The sequence below is a fragment of the Tamandua tetradactyla genome, chromosome 4 (assembly GCF_023851605.1).
Source record: "Tamandua tetradactyla isolate mTamTet1 chromosome 4, mTamTet1.pri, whole genome shotgun sequence".
NCBI classification, from domain to species: Eukaryota; Metazoa; Chordata; class Mammalia; order Pilosa; family Myrmecophagidae; genus Tamandua; species Tamandua tetradactyla.
The window spans coordinates 3,902,209-3,923,570 of record NC_135330.1 but is presented as its reverse complement, the minus strand read 5'-3'; the positions used below and the strand labels follow the sequence as shown (position 1 = coordinate 3,923,570).

Here is a 21,362-nt window from a genome sequence, read left to right as displayed (position 1 = left end):
AATAAAAGTTCAAACACACTGCAAAATAGAAATTAAGCCATGAAATGAGACTCTGTTACCTTGAGTGAGATATCCAAGTGAGTCCTACGGAAAATGAGGTAAAAAATAATAATAATAATAATACATTAGCTCAATGAAGAAACAAGCCCTCCAAAGACACTGTCCTGAGACTTCAGCCAAAAAAGCAAAGCTATTACACAAAAAACACTCCTCACATCACCCTACCCAGCTTTACATGGCCTTCAGGTTAGAATGCTCCCGACTTGGTCCTGAGTAGGGACTAGGCTGGGCCAAGCAGGCATGCTCCTGCCTTGTACGGGATGAGGGGCATCCTATTTTTTCTTTTCCCTCCTCTACTAATTAATCCCATCTCTCTCCTACTTACCCCGTGGCAGTATGCTGCTGGATCTATGAGAGGGATTGAACACCAAATGCTTGGCCATGGCATCTCCCACAGTGGTGACAAAGGTACAGGAAGTACAGGCCAGCTTGGTGCCACTGAGAAAGAGAGTAAGGAGTACGTAAGGCAAATTTAGCAGTAATACTAGAGAGAGTTTTGAGCTTAATAAAGGAGTGCTCCTTTCTTTCATCTCTCCCTCAAATTAACTCACATACCCACTCTGCAAAAATAATTTAAAGATTTAATGTAAAATCTTGAAAAATTAAGTGACTGTATCAATAAGTTTTTCCTTACCTCACAGAATTTTTAAACAAAGCCAAATACTTGGGGCTCTTGCGTGGAACATGATTGCTGAGAAAGATAAAGGAGAAGTGGTATCAGTTAGAGGGTCTATGGCTAAACTGGAGATCTCCAGCCAATGGCAATGCCCCAGTGAAAGAGCTGCCTCTTCAACCCACCCTAACTCCAGTCCAAACAGTTTTCCTACCACGGCAATTCTTGACTTGTGGTAAGGATATGAATCACCTGGGCATCTACTAAATGCAAATTATGATTCAGGAGACCTGGGATGAGGCCTGAGAATCTGCATTTTAACAAGTTTCCATCTGATGCTGAGCTGAGTAGCAAGGTCCTACCCAAATTAGAGCACAGACCATCAAAGCCAAATGAACCTGTGTTTGCCCTCTTATCCTGGTAGGAAAGAATGACAAACAGCTCTGAGAGTGAAGGAGGAAATATACCAGGTGCAGAAGAGGGAATGACATAAGTTCTAGAGAATCTGAACTCCCAGGTAGAAAGCAATTGGTTTAAATGTTTTGACTTACTTGATCATGTGGTTGGCATAAGCTCGAGAGCAGCAGGTGCTATAGCGACACAAAGAGCAGTGTACATAAGTGGGGAAATGATTGGGAAAATCTGGGATCTCAAAGCTGCACTCCAAACAGGTCTGCCGGCCCATGACACTCCTGTCGAGAAAAAAGGGAATTTCTCATTACTGCCTCAAAAGTCTTCAAATAATTGGGGGTTCAGACGATAAAAGGCTCCCACATTGCACTGGGTATCAGGAACAATCCTGCCCACTCAGCCCCCACCCGCCCAGCACTTAGAAGGAGGCGCTGACATTTTCCTAACAGCTCTCTTCTGGACGCTGCGCTTGACAGGAGGATAAAGGAAGACTGGCAGAGGGTCCGTCGAGGAGGTCAGCGGGGCTGCCTCCTGCAAGGCGCTGGGAGGTGTGTCACTGGAGGATACAGGAACAGTTCGTGGCTGTCCTCGGGAAGCCCGGATTGTCACCTGGGAGTCAAGGGAAGGTACAATTATATACCACCCATGCTAAACCCCAGAACACTGAGCATTTCCATTCCTCTCCTCCTTTACCTTGGTGCCTGGTTTTAAGCCTTCCAGCTGCTTGGGTTTACGAAAAGTTTTATGATGCTGAAGCTTGTGTTCAATTTTGTCCTTGGCGAAGAGAAACTGCAGGCGGCATTTATTGCAGTGATAAACGTTCCTTTTCTGATGGAGAAAAAAATGAGACAGAATTTCTTAAAGGTTCCCAGTGAATTTTCTTTCCTAATTAGAAGATGGATTAATGCCAAGCCTAGCATTCTTACCACTTGTCTGTCACTAACTTAAGATGGAAATATAAAAGAACAACAAAACCTATCACTGAGAATCAGCACCTCCCTTGCTCCCAAAGAAAGGTGAACTCGAGCCAGGATGACTAGGTCCTTAAACTACCTTGTGTTGACTTGTTTCAACACTTTGGGTTGAGTGGCTTAAGCTTTACTTGCCCCTGTTTTTTATTTCTACACTGTAGACAGTATTTCCTACTCCTGGAGAGTCTTATTTTTTCTAAAAGAAACAAAATCACATGGTAAAAAAAATTTATGTATTTTTTATTCTGTATCTTCAGCCCTGATTTTCAGTTCCTTTCCGGAGGAACAACTTCCTACCAGTTTCCTGGGTAGCCCTCCAGGGACAGCCTATGCACATAATACATGCATATGCTGTCTGGATCCAATCACCACTACCCTGCTTTCCCTTTCTTTCTTTTGTTTTTAAACATGAGTGACAGTATCTTTCTGCAGCTTGCTGCTTCTCCTCTGACAACATGAACCTGTACAGGTTGCTTCTCCTCTGACAACATGAACCTGTACAGGTATGTCTCCCTTTGAGAACATTTTGAGGATTCAGGCTGCCCAGTTATTGAACTTCAAAAACAGGAGCCATGTCTGTGATTTTCTTCTCTAGGATAACAAGACTCTCTAACTTCTGATTTACAAGTGATGATGATGTACAGGACCCAATTTCGGAATACATTTGAGGTGGATTATTAGTGACATTACTATGCAAATGAGTGTAAGTTTAAGAGGGTGCATACAAGTGGAAGTGCACACATGTTGTGTGCACACATATGCAAACACGAAGCCTAAGTGGCCCTGTCTTGTTCTCCATGTGCCCCCTCTTACGTACCTTCACCCTTCTCCTCTACAGCCTCCTTGCTTGCAGCACTTTAAAACAATGTCAGTATCTATTCCACATCAAGAAGAACCAAACACAGCAACAAATCATCCCTTACTCCCTCTTCCCCCAAATCTACCACTTTATGCCTTCTCATTCATACACAACCTTCTTTAAGCTGATTCCATTTCCTTCCTCTCAATCACTGATACTGCTGAAATATGACTTCCATCCCTACCAATCCATAAACAGCTCCCATCAGTGTTAGTAAATTAAAAGCCAGTCTCTAGTTTTCTATCTTGCTTGACTGTCCTGTGACACGTGACATCTTGATCACACCTTTTTCCTCAAAATACTTTCTTCCTCTTAGCTTCCTAGTTACTAGAGTCTTCTGGTTTTCCTTCTAGGACTATGTTGCCAGCTCTGGGGATAGACTTCAAGGGCCTTGAGTCTTCTCTTATTCTCAAGGAGGGAGGAAACATGTCACTTAAAAATTTAAAACCTGCTGGATTTGTATGATTCCTAAATATATTTTTCTCTAACTGAGCACTCTAGCCCAGGCTTCAGACCTATATATCTCTCCAACTACTTAGGTATCAGATAGCAACACTTGATATCCACAAATACCATAAACTCAGAATAGCCCAACTCAAAATCTTTGTCTCAAAACTGACTTTCTCGTGTTGCTATCTTCCCATCATCCGTCCAGCTGCCCAAGGATGACTCTTACGCACTATTTCTAACTACTCCCTTACCTGCCTTCACTTATTATCTCCAAATCATTATTATCACTTACTTACTATCAGCTCTTATCCTCTTTTCTTCATTTCATCTTAACAGGCTCCCAGAGTAAAGTATGTGTTTTTCTATATCCTTCACTCATAATGCCACACTTCATGCTCTACTGTTAAATGTCTTGCTTACCACTCAATTTCTAATACCCAGCACAGTCCATGGCACATTAAAGAAACTCAATGGTTTTTTGTGAACAAATATATATTATTTCTATAAAAAAGAATAGTATAGGTCACTATCATCATTTATCTAAACCGCTGGGGAAAAAAAAGCCTCTTGGCTTGTTTCACTAACTCTTAATCCACTTCAATTCACTGTCCTCAGTATAATCTTAATTAAATGCAAATTTGAACACATCAATCTTGGGCTTAAATCTCCTCTCAGTAATTCCCCAATGATTCATTAGGAAGTTGAAATTCCTTCTCATAGCTTCTAAGATCCTCTCCCATGTACTCTACACTCCAGCCCCGCGGACGTCTGCCAATTCCTCGAGTGCCATACTCCGCACTCCAAGCACTGTTCTTCTGGCCCCTTCAGCTGCCTTACTCTTACCCATCCTTCAGGTCTTGACCACTACTTCTTCCTGGAAGCCCAGGCTCCGAGAGCAAGTACATGCTTTTCTATATCCTGTATTCTCTAATTCAACACTCTTTACCCTTTATTGCACCATTTAATTGTCTTGTTTACCACTAAACCTCTGGTACCTAGCACAGTTCATGGCACATAACAGAAATTCAACAGATCTTTGCCCACAAATGTATATAATTATTTCTACCAAAATTGTGTGCCACAGCACAGCCTTGGCCCCAGGTTTAATTTAAAAAAGACTACGAAAACTGCCTTGTGCCTGGTGCCCTGTGCCTGGTACCTGGTGCCTCATGTAATGCTGCTGGAAGGCATTGCCATTTTTGAAGACCTTCAGGCAATAAGGGCAGAGCAGATGCCGGGTATCCTCATGGATCATCCGAAAATGGACATCGACCTCAGAGTAGAGCGAGGAGCGATACTGACACACCTGAGTCACAAAAGAGGGAAAATAAGGCTAGGAATGAGGTGAACAACCAAGGCCTTAAAAGACGTAGCAACAAAAATTTAGAAATGATGGGGGGTGGGAAGCTTTCCTAAATGTCTAGAAATCCATTTTTTTTTTCACTTTGCAATACTGAGATATGACTGTGATACATCTAGGAATGGCAAGATGAAAGTGAGTTAGGACAGGACCGTCTGAAAACAATTCATTTCTATGACTAAGAGGAACAGAATAAAGTTCTATCTCCAAAAGATAAGTTCAAGAGACAGACACTCCCAATATCACTTCGTAGCACACACACACACACACATATATGTATATGTGTGTGTGCTACTTGCTGGATAAATATTATACTTGGGGATATCTTCTGCTATGTTTGTTTTCTCCATGAAAGGACCTAAAGACAGACTATGTCTAGACCTAAAGACTCTGTTTACTACTTCTTTTGTACCTCCTCAGATTTCCTAAATCTGAGTAAGGTATTCAGCAATGTTGACTAGTGGATTCTTTGTATTTAACCAGAGAAACTGACAAAAGCTTTCTGAAGAACAAGGCAATACCTGGCAAACATAAGGCATCTCTCCAGGCTTATGAGTATCCTTCATATGCTGGAGAAACAGTGGCTCACTCTCAAATGCCCACTCACAGATCTTGCACTTGGCTGTAAGAAAAAAAAAAAAAATCAATAAATCCACCTGAAAAAAAAAAAAAAGACCTAAACCCTGTTGATCACATTTTTTATTTTCTCTAACTCCCACATCTTCATTTTCAATAAGTAATTTCTTTCAGTAAAATGGTGCCCTCTTTAACACCTCTGTTGCTGAAAACTAACCTTAGGTCTTCTTACAAGAGCTTCAGTTCTAGATTTTGAACTATATACAACATATTCATAATTGGATATACCTCAATCAATTTCAACTTAATTTTGCAGCCTCCTGCCTCCCATTATTGCCCCTTCTCAAAACTTAAAACGCTGACTCCAAACCCTCCAGTTCTGTCACCACCTTTTTCAAAATGCCTCCAGGAATTGTCACTTCTCTATTCTCAAAGGCAAAAACCTTTGTAGAAGCCTGTATTACATCTACTGCTAATCAACTGGCTTCTAATACCTCCTATTTCTCCAATCTATATAATATCTATTCTTTATATACCATTGCCAATCAAATTCTTTAAAATACTACTACATCTGGGGGTGCACAGGTGGTTCAGTAGTAGAATGTATGCCTTCCCAGCAGGAGGCTCGGGTTCAATTCCCAGACCATGCAACCCCCAACTCCCAAAAAAGCATTAACTACTACTATGTTACTCCATTTCTCTGCTCAAGGACAAACAATAATTCTCTCCTATAAGTAATTCAACAAACATTTACTGAACACCTAGCAAATGAGTACAAAAGAGAATTTGCCCTCAAAGAACCAACAGTCAAGAATAGAAATTTTGCCTTTTATAAGAGTAATGTTTTTTCAGTATCAGTGAATACATGATAATTAATCTTCAAATTTAGACAGTTAGTCAAGCTTATGAAGCTGTAATTCTGAATTTTTGGTTAAAACTTTTAACTGTACATACTTTGAATTATACACGCAAAATACTGAATTATTCGCATTTTTTTACTTTCACTGCAATTATTATTTAATGTTCGACCAAAAAATAAAAGATAAGTAAAGTTGAAATAGTTCTTTACATTCTAACAAACAAACAAAACCAGGGGGGATTTTTAATCTGGGGTCCATGGAATAGGTCTCAGAGATGGAAATTATTTGCAAAAGATTAAAATGAGTATTTTCCTGGGAATAGGGCTCACAGGTTTTGTGTTTATTCTCAAAGCAGTCTGCCTGTAACCCATTTACAACCACTGCCTAGATACATGTTATGTGTTATGAGGACACAGATAAAGAAATTCTGTCTAGAGGAATGAAGAGAAGTTATAAGGAAATATATGAACTGAATCTCAAGAGTATCAACAAGGGTTTGCCAGACAGAGGATTCGAGAGAGGACAAAGGAGCAAAGGCTTGGAGGCATGGAAAGGTACAAATGTTTGGGAAAGAGTAACTAGTAGTATTTCAGTATTTTCTCCCGTTATACTGCCCCTACCACTTAATTCACTTATCTCTTACTTGTTCTCTTCTTTTTTAGAACACCTCTAAGCACTGGTGTTTTTCAGTGTTCAGCCAAGCCCTTCTTATTCTACATGTTTTCCCTGGACAATCTCATTCAGTCTCAAGTCCCCATTGTAAAAGTTAGCCTGTTTCTGGTATATCGCATTCTGGCAGCTTTAGCAAATCAAAACAGGAGGTTCCAAGTACTATTCTCTCCCGCCTGAAAAATTTCAAAACTAGAAAAAAAAGCAATGGTTCCCAAAATGTTAATATTCAAAAATAAGCTACCCTCCACCCAACACTTTTTTTTACACACTTACACACACAAAAGATACACATGTGTGTGTCTGTGTGTGGATGAGTGGGTGGGGAAAGAGAGAGTGTGTGTCCAATTCTGTCTACCCCTTCCACGCCTCAGGAGAAGTCATGGCAAATTGGTTTCATCTTGTTTATTACTACAATTGACTGTTTTACTTTAGGGAGAAAATTTACGTTAAGAATTTGAAGTGTGCATCTGGAGACAGAAAGAAAGAAGAGAATTCATGCCCATTGTTTCCTTCTTGTCATCTTGCTTTAGGGCTATAAAAATTCTCATTGTAGCTCTAAACATTTCAAGCTTAGTCAGACAGCTGGCATTTGTAGCACAAAATACTGTGATTCATTTAGGGATGTGTCTTTTCTACACTTCAAAGATATTGGTTGTGTTTTTTTTTAATCTTTTTTTAAATTGTTTATTGTTATTATTATTATTATTATTAAACATGGGCAGGCACTGGGAATCAAACCCAGTTCTGCAGCATGGCAGGCAAGAACTATGCCAATGAGCCACCATTGCCCACCCTCAAAGATACTGTTTTGATCCAGTAATTCAATCTCTAAAACAAAAGAAAATCTCCATTATGCCTTTCAGAACTCAAAAGGTCACAGCCATGATGCTATCATCAAGGGCGCCCTTAAGCATTAACAACTGTATCTGCCTCTAATGGGTTCCAACCTCCAATAAAATGGCACCAGTTTCTCCCTTTAAAATTTAATTCAGTGATTCTCAAACATTACTATGCATAGCTTATTAAAAATCCCTAGAGATTCTTAAATGGTTGGTCCAAGGTGGGGTTCAGAAATCTGCTTTTTTAATTGTCCTGCTCATTCTGATACAGGTGGCTTAAGGACATGCATCTTTCCAATTATCATTTTTTTTCAGCTGGAATTGCTTAAACTGTTAGCCATAACACCATGGGATAATGACTTCTTGTTGTACAATTAACAAGTAATATGCATAGGATTCACTTTAAAAGAGAAAGCTTAAATGTATAAAGTTAGATGTTTAATCTAAAATTCTGTACTACCTCTTGGCTAGCTCTCTGGGATCACTGAGAATGCCAGCTTCTCCCCCATCTCTTAAATTCAAGTTGACATGTAGCTCATAGGTGAATACACCCCATATTTCACAACTGAAATTGTCTATATCTTCCCAACCTGAGTCAAGTTCCTAGGTAATTTCTCTTTCACATTAAAAATTTCACCCTCTTAAGACTAGAATGATTTTCAACCTCTTTTTTTTTTTTTTTTTTTTTTTAACATGGGCAGGCACCAGTAATCGAACCCGGGTCCTCTGGCATGGCAAGCAAGCGTTCTTGCCTGCTGAGCCACACCATGGCCCACCCTTCAACCTCTTTTTTATTAAATAAGTATTTAACAATCTGTTGCAACATGTTGACAATGTTTACATTAAAGAAAATTCTTTAAAATTGAATCTCATTATGTCTTTCATTCCCTTTATAAAATAAGAATTGCTTTCCCAGTAATGGAAAGAAGTCCCTTGAGTTAAAAAGATTTAATGAAGGAGTTGTGGTACGACCAGTTCCTTAACGTACTAAGTGTAGGAGTTAGGTTCAAGTGTCAAGTTTGCCAGATGTTTTGTTGCTGTGGACTTAAATCATCAGTATATGAGATTCATCTATGGCTAATTACATACATCTGCAGTCAGCTAATGTGAGTGCCTTCCACAATGAGTGACGTTTAATTTAATTAGCTGGAGGCCTAAAAGAGAGAGGTCAGAAGAGAGCTCAGCACAGCCCAGCACAACTCAGCTCAGAGCTCAGAGGCCACCCAGACCCAGACGTTTGGAGATGCAGAAAGGAATGGCCCCAGGGAAAGCCACTGGAACCTCAGAAGCTGGAAGGTTAGCAGACGGTGCCGTACACCTTCACATGTGAGAGAAAAACCCAGAAGAAAGCCAGCTGCCTTTTCTGCAAAGAACTGTAAATTTGTAACTAACCTGATCCACTTTATAAAAGCCAAAGCATTTCTGGTGTATTGCATTCTGGCAGTTCTGGCAAACTAAAACACTTAGTGATTACTTTTTTGTCTTTGTACTGCTCCTGTCCCTACTATGTGTCATTTTTGCTTACGAGCATCACCCCTAAAACTTTAGATATTCACTTATTGCCATGTGCCACATCACCAGCATCCAGAACTACCTCTCTCTTATTTCTGCTTCAAGTCTCTGACGTAAGAAGGGCTTTACTATTTTGCCAATGGGAAACTTCATCTAGTATAGTGAATTTCAGCCTGAAAATTCCCCAACTTGAGCCTTTTTTTGAGAAAGATCCAAATATTACCTTTAATGCCATACCAAGCTGTGAGTCAAGAAGTACCTTCTGTTGTGATTTGCATCTGACTTAAGACATTACATAAAATCTACATTTTATTTGATGGAAAATTTTATATTTTAGGTGGAAAAGTTAATCAATCTTAGATAAGCACAGAACCTAATTCTTAAACTGGATTTTCAATAATTCAATTGTAATGGGAACTTAGTATTTTACAAAATAACCACCAACTAAAATAAGTGTGATTGCTAAATCATTTAGTGTTTGTGCTATAATTAATAAAGCCAGAAAAAAATTAAAAAAAAAACAAAACAACTACCTCCATGCAAGATCTGTTATGGGTGCAAAACGGGAGTCACAAAGGAATGTAAGAATACAAATGATATATAACAAAGATAGATATATACTGGTTTGGGTCACCACTCAGGTTATTGGTAGTCAGTGTAAATTTTAAAGTGGTAGAATACTCAAAAACTAAAACTGAGGGATGAACATAAAACCAAGAGAAAAAGATCAATGAGGTTTTGCATTGCCTATTTCTTTTCCAGAAAGGAAAAACGTATCTTTCCTATTTAGGGTCCGTACGTGGAATGAAACACACACACGATTCTGTATAAAAATAAGAGGTAAGTAATGGGGGGAGAAACAGGAGTTAAAGGGAGGTTTGGATTTTCTATTGGGTGCGGGTGTGTTTATTGGTCATCTTTCACTTGAGAACAACGGAATTACCTAAAATTCAGACTGTTAATGGACTGTTGACTTTGGGCATTATACATGATGCCCAATGAATGGAGGTGGCTAAAGGATGCAGTGACTGAGAGGTAGATTGGCAAACGATGGTGTAAACATATGATTCAAATATTGTGCTGCTACAAAAAGGAACGAAGTTGTGAGGCATGCAACACTGTAAATGAACCTCTGGAACATTTGGTGAGGAAAAATAAGCCAGAAACAAGAATAAATATTGTACAGTCTCATTTAGAAAATACTTACAAGAAAACAGGGGCCTAGACTGTAAGCACTTATAGCAGTCACATTTACGCTGGAGCACTAATTGTCATTTCTGGATTGTGAGAGGCCATTTTATATATGTATAACCTAGCATTTACAGGTAACAACGAAGCTGATGGTCAGGATTAAGGTAATTCAGAATACAGGGGTAAGGAACACACTGTTTTTCAGAACCTAATCTATTCTATGAGTCCAAAGGAAGAAAGGTTTATTTTGTCCAGAACCTAAATTTTCTGTAGTACATAATCTAACTCAACCTGGCTGGATAGATCATTTAAACAATCTGAACATAGGGAGCCCAGAATAAGAACGAGAACCTTTAATCCTGCATAGCTTAATGTAATGGCTGGATAAATCCCAGAGTGCATTAAGCAGATAATCAAAAAGTACTGGCAAAGCTCCTTGAGGGATGGGAGGAAAAAATATGCAACTATTAAACTTTACAACCAGGGAAAGCCCTGATGCTCTGTCAAACATTAGGGACACCCAAATAAATAGGTCAAGCCCTTGATCTTGAGGCCTGCTCTTCTGAAGCTTATGTATATAATGGAGAAGCTCAGCATACCTATAGATATGCCTAAGAGCTACTTCCAGAGGACCTCTTTTGTTGCTCAGATGTGACCTCCCTCTAAGCTCAACTTTTTGCAAGTGAAAACAGTCTTCCCTGCTATGTGGGACATGATATCCAGGGGTGAAAGTCTCCCTGGCACCGTGGGATCAACAATGCCATTCTGACCAAAAGGGGGGAAAGAAGTGTAACAAATAAGGTATCAGTGGCTGAGAGTTCAAATAGAATCAAGAGGCTACTCTGGAGGTCATGCTTACACAAACTTCAGTTAGACATTACTACCTATCATAACTTGCCAAACCCCAACCAAAACCATTCCTGCCGATCCTAAATAATACCTATGGCATTATATAAGATTCTACAAAGGTTCCATGCACTGGGGTAACTTTCCAGAAACCTACAACCTCCAGATGGGTCCCTGGATCAGGTAAGTCCTGAAATCCAGAGGGCCCAGCCTCTCCAGAACATCAACTAGTTCCATCCCCCTATCCCACATTATTGACAGCACTTCCAACATGAAAAATCTAGAATGGCATAGCCCAAATACCACTAAAGTAAAAGTCAAAGGTGATGGTGGAGTTATACAGAGAAGGTAGGGTCTAACAAATGAATATGATTGTTGAATCATCATATTGATATTTGTTTTAGTCTCCAACAGCTTAGGGCAGTTAGAAGTAAAAACCTGAAACTATAACCCATACCAAACTGTGAAATCTGTTCTACAACTAATTGTTGCGATGTGCTTTGAAATTTATTGTTTTGTATATATGTTATTTTTCACAAAAAAGAAGTTGGTTGTGATGATAAACGCTGCTACATGATGAAAAAAATAATGTAATTATGCACTGTTAATTAAAGAATAAAGAATTTAAAATCTTAAAAAAAATAATAAATTAATGAATTTGGTATCTTAACCTAGACTAAGTTGGTTGCTCTGCCACTATGTTAGTTTCATGAGGGCTAATACCAATTCAACATTCATTCTCCTCCTCACATGAGGGCTAATACCAATTCAACATCCATTCTCCCCCTCACATGGTCAGTGTAAAGCCATGCTGTCCAGTGCGATGGCCATCAGTCACACGCTGCTACTGAGCACTTGAACTGGGGAGAGTTCAAATGGAAATGTGCTGGAAGCGCAATATACACATTAGAGTTTATTAAACATGTGTTTTATTGGAAAAAAGGTAATAAATTAAATTATTATTATTATAATTTAATAATATTAAATATTATTTAATAAATAATAAATTAATATTTAACTACGATATTTGTAGCTTTACAGGAAAATAATGTAAAAATATACCCATTAGCAGTAAGATTAATAATTTTAAGTAAAATTATGCTTTTTACTTTATGTAAAATTTCTTTATGTAAAGAAATTAAAATTATAACTGTGGTTCACATCATATTTCTATTGACCATTGCTAGTCTAAAGCCACTCATGGCAATTCCACTTTCCTTGTCAATGACTGGTTTAGGAATGGGTTTATGACTCAGTTCTGGCCAAGGAGACAGCTAGTGCGTGCCCAGCTGACAGAGGTGTTCCAAACCCATAGGCGTTTCTTGAATCAAGGTATATTTCTCTGGATGCTTTAGTTTGGACATTTTAATGGCCTTAGAACTGTAAACTTTCAACTTAATAAATTCTGTTTTTAAAAGCTGTTTTATTTCTGGTATACTGCATTCTGGCAGCTTTACAGAATGAATGTATTAATTTTGCAAACTAAAACAGTGTACATTTACAATATAGTCTTATTCTCACTTTTTCCCTATATTTATATAATTCCTGACCTGACAAAGCTGGAACTTCCTAAAAGGACAATAGAAATATTCTAGAATACTAGGCTCAAACTCTGATGTTGCCACCTAACTAGAATTGTGAACTTTTAAACAAATGATATTATTTCTCTGAGCTTGTGTTCAGCCTGTGTTATGTCATTTGTAAGATGTTCAATATAGATAATACTCCAGCTCACCTTAAATTTCACTGAAATTAAGTTAATTACACTTAAACTACTTCTTTAACAGTGAAGTACTGTAACTCATCATCTTCTATTCTATATAAAGCCTATCAGAGTACTAACTACAGTGGAGGTTTAATATAGACTGCTCCTCTACAAAAGGATCTAGGTAACAAATCCATTATATTTACCTCTCTACAGTGTCCCTGAACCAAAGCCCCTAATAATTTAAGATCTAGCACGGAATGGAATTCATGCTTGAGTAGGAGTCAGGTTTAAAAAAAAAATAGGGTAAGTAAAGTAAGGCATTGGCTACAAATATGAAAAGTACTTATGCTACACTGATACCCACATATAAATGATTGTATTGGGCTCCATGCCAGGGCCATTCAATGTGTGAACAGCAAGGTATTCTTCTAGAGTTTAAGAGTCTCCAAACTTACTAGTAGATTCATAGGGACTATGAACATTTTCCAAGTGGCACTGGAGCTGGAAGGGAGTGGAAAACTGGCGATAACAGTGTTGGCAGATAGTATGACCATCCACTTCGCCATTTTGCTGATCAAGTTCTACATGGTGTTTCATATGGTTCATGAACCTGAAGAGTAGCAAAACAAAAAAGTGGAAAAAACACATCAAAATCAGCAGCCTTTGAGATATGCAATGGCAGAATCACAGAACAGGCATTTCCTGCCCCTCTCCCCTTTCCCCTCAGACATTTCCTCTGTTTAGGACAATCCTCTTCTGAGATCAGAAAGATAACAGGATCTTGAAAGTAAGAGAGTTCTGTGTAAGGAGATGTACTGCTCTTACTCTACTCAAAACTATCTTTTGTTTATTACCACAATACTTCCTTCTATAGCAGTAGTTATTGATATAAGGATAACCTCAGCAAGATGGGATAATAGTTAGGACCATTCTCCAAAGAGAAAGATTTAAATATATATATATATGAGAAAAATTCAGTCTTCTTTTGTCCAATGTAACAGCCTCCAGGGCTCTTCAACACTTACCGAATGTTGTTTTTTAGCCTTTTGGTACAATGTGGGCACCGGAAAGATGTGGGGACCTTAGGGAAGTTTGTGAGCTGGGCGACCTTGCCCCCATCCCGTCCATAGTAGAAGTCATCTACTAGCATGATGAGCTTGGTCTGGACCGCATCCCCCACGCTCTCGTTTGGCTCTGGGACTCTGGTAGGTGGTGACAGAGCAGGAACAGGTGTAGAAGAGGGTGTGGAAGCCACAGGAGCTGTCTTCTCAGGGGACGGGGGCTTTGCTGCTGATGGGACACTGGGCTCTGAATCCAGAGACTTTCCCTTCTTCAGGTATTCAACCATTTCTGGGCAACAGTACTATAAAGAAAGAGGACAGCGATCATTCTGGTTATCCTAGGGGCTAGGTTCTGGTAACTCCCCAACTTCACTATGTTATTCACATCCAATTTCATCCTTCCATTTTCTATAGCGTTTCCAGGTTTCACTCTTTTCCTAATGTGTGTATATATATATATATACACAATATATATATATATTCCACCCCTATATATATATATATATATATATAGCTGAATTCCACCCCAAAAGCCTTACATTGTACTTCTCTCCTATTTGTCTTAGATCCCTTAACCACTCTCTAGCATAATTTGGCTCAGAGCTCCCTGGCAGGAAGAAGTTCCAACCTTTGCATCTGGAATAATACCAAAAAATGAAAAAGCTAGAAAGTAACAGAATCTAATTTGTCCAGTGACACAATAAACAGAAAATGAACTGAGGCCAACTTAGTTGATATCTTATTATCTAACACACCTAACCTCTAGTGTACTTTTCAAAATTTACCACAGCTAAGGAAGTAAGGTTGCATAAGTTCTAACCTATTTTAGGGTCTTTTAAATGTATCCTATCATATTCCACATAAAGTCTTCTCTAAGAGACCTAGAGATAAGCCTTTAAAAAGTTCTGAAGTCATTTCGGATCCCCTGCTTCACAACCTCCTGATAAAGAAGTATACAGTGACAGACATTTAAGTTGGATCACTTACACACATGTGACCTCTCAAAGCTTCAGTAACACGGAACTGAGCATTACACCGTGGACAGGCTTTCCGGCCACCATCCTGGAGGTCAAAAACTGGAATTGGAGAAGTTACTGGAAGAAATCAGAAGCAACAGTAAGATTAATAAGAAAGATGAAACTGAGAAAAGGTTACTGACCTTTTGGAAATAAATTAAACCCTCCATCAAAGGTGTATCAAGGGGTAAGCAAGATGAAAAGTCACTATGTTTGAGGCACATTCCTTTTGCCGTTCTCCTAACTCTAGGCCAGGGGTCAGAAAACTATGGTCCACAAATTAAATCCAGCCAGCCACCTGTTTCTGTACAACCCATGACCTGTCATTTTAAATGGTTGAAATAAAACCAAATGAATAAAATTTTGTGATATGTGAAAGTTATATGAAAGTCAAATTCCAGAATCCATAAAGTTTCAGTGTAACACAGCCACACTCCTTTGTTTACATATTACTGATGGCATCTTTTGCACCACAATGGCAGAGGTGAGTAGTTGTGACAGGGATGATACGGCTCACAAAGCCTAAAATATTTGCTGTCTAGTTCTTTACACGAAGTGTGCTGAGCCCTGCTCTAGGTCACTCAACATACTTACGCTCATATCCTCCACCTGAAAACCTCTTTTATCAAGTCTCAATTTTAACACCTTATTCTAAAATCCACCTCCTCCTTAAAACCATCCGCGATTATCCCACCCTCTCTGATCAATCAAATCATCTCACTAATTCCCAAAATACAATTACATGCAAAATTCCTTGTATGGATTCATTTAAACTTTTCACAAATGGCTATCCCCCTTGACTACTTTATTAAAAGTTTCTCTGAGGACAGAGATTATAAAACTATATTCTATTTCATTTCTCTACTTCATAGTAAAGAATTCTGATATAATAAATACTTCATTAATGTTTTGCAATCTCTGGCTGTTCAGGGTCACCCAGATTATTGTACCTTTCATTGAAGATTCAGGTCCACTGCTTCTTTGAGAGCCATGGGCAGGGCTGTTGGTGGACACTGCCACTGGCCCAGGACTCTGGCCCAGAGAAGGGATGGTGTTAAGGGTGTTCACCAGTTTGGCCACTTCATTGCTATTTTCACCTGTAACCCCAGGTCGCTTGACAGTGACAAAGCTGGCAATGCTCACTGCAGGTGGAGATGGGAAGGAGGGGGCTATGTTGGCCAAGTGATAATCATCTGTTCCCATCCACCACCCCTTCCCGGCTCCGCCATATCCTCTTCTCAGGCCTCACCTAGCTTGGGATTCGGGGTCTGGTTAGACTGGCCTGGAGACTGAACAGTTAGTTGCCCCAGTGAAGTCGGCTGTGTGGCGGTGGGAGTGGTGGAGGTGCTGGGAGTGGACTTGGTTTGCTGGGACTGGGATTGGGGGACGGTGCTTCGAATGGTGAGGGTGGCTGGGATGACGGTGGTAAAGGTGTTGGTGGTGGGCCGCACAGGCATCGTGGCGCCTGGCCTCACTGGGGTCATCTGAGAGAACACTTGTGGGACTCCAACTGTCGGTTTAACAAACTGGGTACCTGGGGCTTTAAAAGAGAGACAAAGAAAAGTACCAAATCCTCATCAGTGAGCTCAGCTATAACATATTCTCCCTGATTTTACTGGAAATACTATATTAGGGAAAAACTCCTTCCCCAAACTGCCTGATAACTATGCAAGGTTACCAAGAGTAGCACACCAAACTCTAAAGGCTAAGCAGCAAAAGCATCCAAACTGATCAAAGAAATTAATAAAAGTAATTAGCCTAGGTAACCAGCCCTTTAAAAATGTTAAACTGAAGGTTCCTATTGATTGTTCCACAAACATCTGGCCACACTGCCCTTCCCAAGAATACAGTCAAGAGCAGCATGCTCTTAGCACTGGAAAAGAAAGGAGTGGAAGGCGGTATGGGTATATGTGGGCCATAAGGTGAACCTGTCCCGAGAAAGGGATTCCTCTTTCTCAGAGTACTAAAGATTTCTTCCATCCTCTCACATAACCTCAGATAAAAGACTGACTATGCCATTCTACTTGGATTTCCCTAAGGAAAGTTTCTCCTAGCTCAGCTGCAAACAATTCCACTGAGAAATATTTAAGAAATAACAAAACTTGACAGGATAAGCTGATCAGACTAAAGGCCAAAACAAACAAACAACAACAAAACAAAAACATGGGTTCTGAGAACACAACCAAAAAACTTAGGAAGGCAAGCTACAAAGGAACTCATATAAACAACTAATTTTAAGATATTAAGGTATCCTTTCTTGGACTGAATTGTAGTAAACTTATAGACACTAAATAAAGAATGGTAGTAGAATAAAAATATTTTTTAATTATCCCTCAGTTCAGTTTCTTTTAAAAAAAAAAACACAACTAACTAGTCAATGGCAATATTTATCCACAAAGAGTATGACATTTATGTGCAAATCTATGCTATAAAATTAAAGCAAGATAAAGTTTATATTCCACTACGTCAATTTGTAGACTTTCAAGGTATATGGAATTTGGGAGGTTGCATTAAAAATGCTCCTTCAGGATAACAAACTTAATAGCTGAAGAAAACACCAAATATAGAAAAATGACTAGATAAACCCTGTTTCACTACCTCATAAAGGGTGGTGAAAGGCTAAAAAAGAAAAAACAAAACCACCACCCTGGCCAAAGGTTAGAAACACTGTTGGGTTTCAATCAGTTAAGATTTTTTTAATTTTAGATTTTCTTTAAAAACATTTTTGAAGTGACCTAAAGTATTTTGAAACAATAAAAACAAATCTTCTGGATGTCACTTTATTCCGCATGGACAGACAGTGGTCCTTACCTGGGACTAGCGTAATTGGTCTAACCGTTTGGCCTTGCTGTACGTTCAGCACAATCCCAACCTGATTCACTGCATTTTGTACAGGCCGGACATTCCTTACAGGAAATCCCTGTATTAAAAAGCAAAATGATCTTTAACATGGACACCAACTCACACTAACACGGAGACTGAAGCATGAACTGTACCCAACACTTTCCACTCTCTTACTCAACGGTTCCCTTTCTAGAGTTAGAGCCTGTAAATGACTAAGACAGAGAAATTTAGGAAATTGTGGCAAACTTTTGAGTGACAAAAATATAAAAACCAGAGAACAAAACCTACTCTCTAATAAAAAATGATTTGAAAAAAAAGAAGGGAAAATAAAACAAAAAAAAACACACTGGAAAACAAGCTTTTGTACATATGAGCAAAAATGAAAGCCTAATTCCTGCTATAAAGAAATTCAGCTTAGAAAAACTCATCACCAGACTGGCCCCTAAACTACTAAAAGCATAAAAGGAAAAAAAAAATACCAACAGTATTCAATGGAGTGACTAAATATAGAAACAACTCCATGAAATCGTTCCCAAAGTCCACTTCAAAGGCCATCAACCTCTGGCAACTAAGCCATCTTCCTTCTCTTCCAAAGATCTCTGCACACTTCACCGATTTCATATTAAGGCTCCCAAAGTAACACCCTGAGAGTTCAGAAAAACAGCCCAAGCAACGGGTGAGGAGCCTTCAGTGCCGAGTGTTAAGGTTTCCTAATCCAGGTTGCCCTTCTAATTTGATCCCAGTTTGTAATCAAATCACTCTCCAAGGGGTATGAAGAGAAAATCACCCAATCATGATGCCATGTTCACTTTTTATAAAAGTCAGCATCAAATTATAAAATAGCAAACGACACTGACTGATCAAAAGACAGTTCTTAGAACCATTTAAAATGATGTCCAAGACCTTAAGTCACAGCCTCCAAAGGTTCGCAGTCTTTCCCCACTTGTTGACTGAATCCCAGAAATCCCCCCGGAATCCTACTGACCTGCGTGGTGATGAATATAGGCTGTGAGGCCACAGGAGAGCTGGTCACGTGGTTGGCATTCTGCATGACCTGCACAGGCCTCAGTACTGGCTGGGTGACCACTGTGCCCAGGCCTGGGGTTGGATTCTGGGTCAAGATGAGTGGCTGTCCACCTTGCTGGACCAAAGGATTGCCAGCTAAAGGATAAAAAGAAAGGAATGTAAGAGAAAACATTAAACCCACATTTCTTAAGAAACATTACAGATTAGATGAGAAATGGTTTTCGAGACAACCAAGGATCCAAAACTGTCACTTAACTCAGGTTCAAACTCACCAAAATTTAAGTTCCACCAAAATCTATTGAAAGACAGGTAGGCAGGGAAGGTTTATTGACATCTTACCCATATGTCTTTTTTTTCACTCATGTTTTAACCAGGGATGAAACACATATTAAGACTTCTATGTGGCTACCACCTTGATTCTGACGATTTACATGCCAAAGATGATTCCCCACACCAAACAAGCAGATCAAAAGAGCATACAAGTTCTTTTCTTTTCTCCCATATTTTAACTAGGTAATATCTATTTTCCTCAGAGTATAATTTGTTGTCAGCTAATCCACCTTAATCTTTTAAAAGAAGGAATATTTAACAACAAACATTAATTCGGCAAGTACAGGGAACCTACAGAATGGCATCTCCTCCTAGTGAATCAAATCTCAGAAAGGAGACTGAGTCTCCTGTCTTTTATAGGAACGGGAACACAGAGACTGACAGGCTACCATCTTCTTCTTTATGTAATCAGGGCTAATAAAGAGAAGACCTGGTTAAAAACTAACCCATACCAAGTGTAAATGATAAGACTTCAGAAGATAATGATACATTCATGGACGTAAATAAGCTGTGCTAATGACTACTGAAATATTCTAAATTCTTCCAATTTGTAAGAAACGTAATTCTATAAATGTTAAGTTCTCTACCTTATTACACTTGGTTAAAAATAAATCATTAATGCTAAAATACCTTGATTTACAAAGAATACTCAAAACCAGACAGAAAATTTCAGAGTCCATATACCTAAGTCAAAGATTTAAGCAAAACATTGCCTCAGTTTTTTAGTCCAAATCACAAGAACGGGGCAGGCCTCCTGAGCTGTACGTTCTAACTGAGAGACGGACTCATAGCAGTTAGCTACGAAGCGACACCACCAAGGAGATGCTCTCAACAGGCCGCAGTGGCCTGTCCTGCTGAGAACTGAGAACTCGCCCCAGCACTAGACCTTCACAGCTGGGGCCAGCAGACCAGCGACTATAGAGGTTTTCAGAGAAAACACAAAAAATTTTCAACACGTCTGATCTATGCAAATAATACTAGCAATTTACTGACTCGCAACACTATGACCACACCTCTAACAATTCTTTAATATCAAATATCCAGTCAAAATTTAAATTAAAAATATTTAAATTTTTTATTTTTTTAAAAATATATGCTATTTTTTAAAAAGCATTGTTTGAATTAGGATACAAAAGAGCTCACATAGTACAATTGATGGAATATCTCTTAAAACTCATTTCACCTTTAGGCTCCTCATCCATCTTGTTTGGTTTTTAACACCTTTGCAATTTAAGGTTAAAAAATATTGCTAAGCAAAGCACTGATTTTTTTATTCATTATTTTAACTACCAGAGCAAAATAATGAATTATTTTTTATCTTTGGCCTAAAATTCTTAAAATAATCACTGGCTCAACATTCCAAGTAAATAAAGAAAGGGAAGAATGGAGATTTTTTGCATTTATGTAAAATAAACAAGCATTAGCAAGTTTCTAAAGACATGCATGGTTCCCATGAAATTTGTACATATTCTATCTATTCTGCAAATACTCTAACATTAGGACATTGTTTGAATTTTGGTAGATTGTTAGAATTTTTCCCAAAATATGGGGCAAAAAAAGAAGCGGGTATCTCCACTACTAGGTATATACCCGAAAGAATTGAAAGCATAGACTCAAACCGATATTTACTCACCAGTGTTCACAGTGGCATTATTCACAATTGCCAAAAGACAGAATCAACCCCAGTGTCCATCAAATGATGAAAGGATAAACAAAATGTGGTATATACACACAATGGAACATTATTCAGCCATAAAAAGAAACGAAGTCCTGATATATGTGACAACATGGACAAACCTTGAAGATACGATGTTTAGTAAAATAAGCCAGATACAAAATGATAGATATTGTATGACCTTACTGATATGAAATAATTAGAATTCGCAAACTCAGAGTCAGAATCTAGAATAAAGGTTACCGGGGATGGGGTGGAGATGGAGAGGATTCCTATTCGGAACAATGGAAATATTTTGGTAATGATGGTGGTGATGGCAGCACTGAAATATATATCTGAATGTGGTTAAAAGGGGAAATGTCAGGTTTTATATATGGTAACAGAATAAAATCCACAAAACTACACTACACAGTGATCTCCAAGTAAACCATGGACTATAATAATAGTACAATTATAAAACTGTGCTTTTAACAATTGTAACA

General features: G+C 38.7%; 1 protein-coding gene across 2 annotated transcripts in view; it reads right to left on the bottom strand.

Annotated features, from left to right (window-relative positions):
- The window catches only part of POGZ (pogo transposable element derived with ZNF domain), a 76,139-nt gene that overhangs the window by 3,416 nt on the left and 51,361 nt on the right, over positions 1–21,362 (bottom strand). For both annotated transcript variants that reach the window (XM_077156015.1, XM_077156014.1), the window contains 15 exons: positions 18,835–19,010; positions 17,817–17,925; positions 16,255–16,545; positions 15,956–16,174; positions 14,977–15,083; positions 13,954–14,291; positions 13,384–13,538; positions 5,246–5,346; positions 4,524–4,670; positions 1,778–1,912; positions 1,521–1,693; positions 1,225–1,365; positions 695–751; positions 386–498; positions 60–84 (listed from right to left, as the gene is read on the bottom strand). In XM_077156015.1, coding sequence (XP_077012130.1) covers positions 60–84; positions 386–498; positions 695–751; positions 1,225–1,365; positions 1,521–1,693; positions 1,778–1,912; positions 4,524–4,670; positions 5,246–5,346; positions 13,384–13,538; positions 13,954–14,291; positions 14,977–15,083; positions 15,956–16,174; positions 16,255–16,545; positions 17,817–17,925; positions 18,835–19,010 — 2,287 coding nt within the window. The remainder of the gene's footprint in view (positions 1–59; positions 85–385; positions 499–694; positions 752–1,224; positions 1,366–1,520; positions 1,694–1,777; positions 1,913–4,523; positions 4,671–5,245; positions 5,347–13,383; positions 13,539–13,953; positions 14,292–14,976; positions 15,084–15,955; positions 16,175–16,254; positions 16,546–17,816; positions 17,926–18,834; positions 19,011–21,362) is intronic.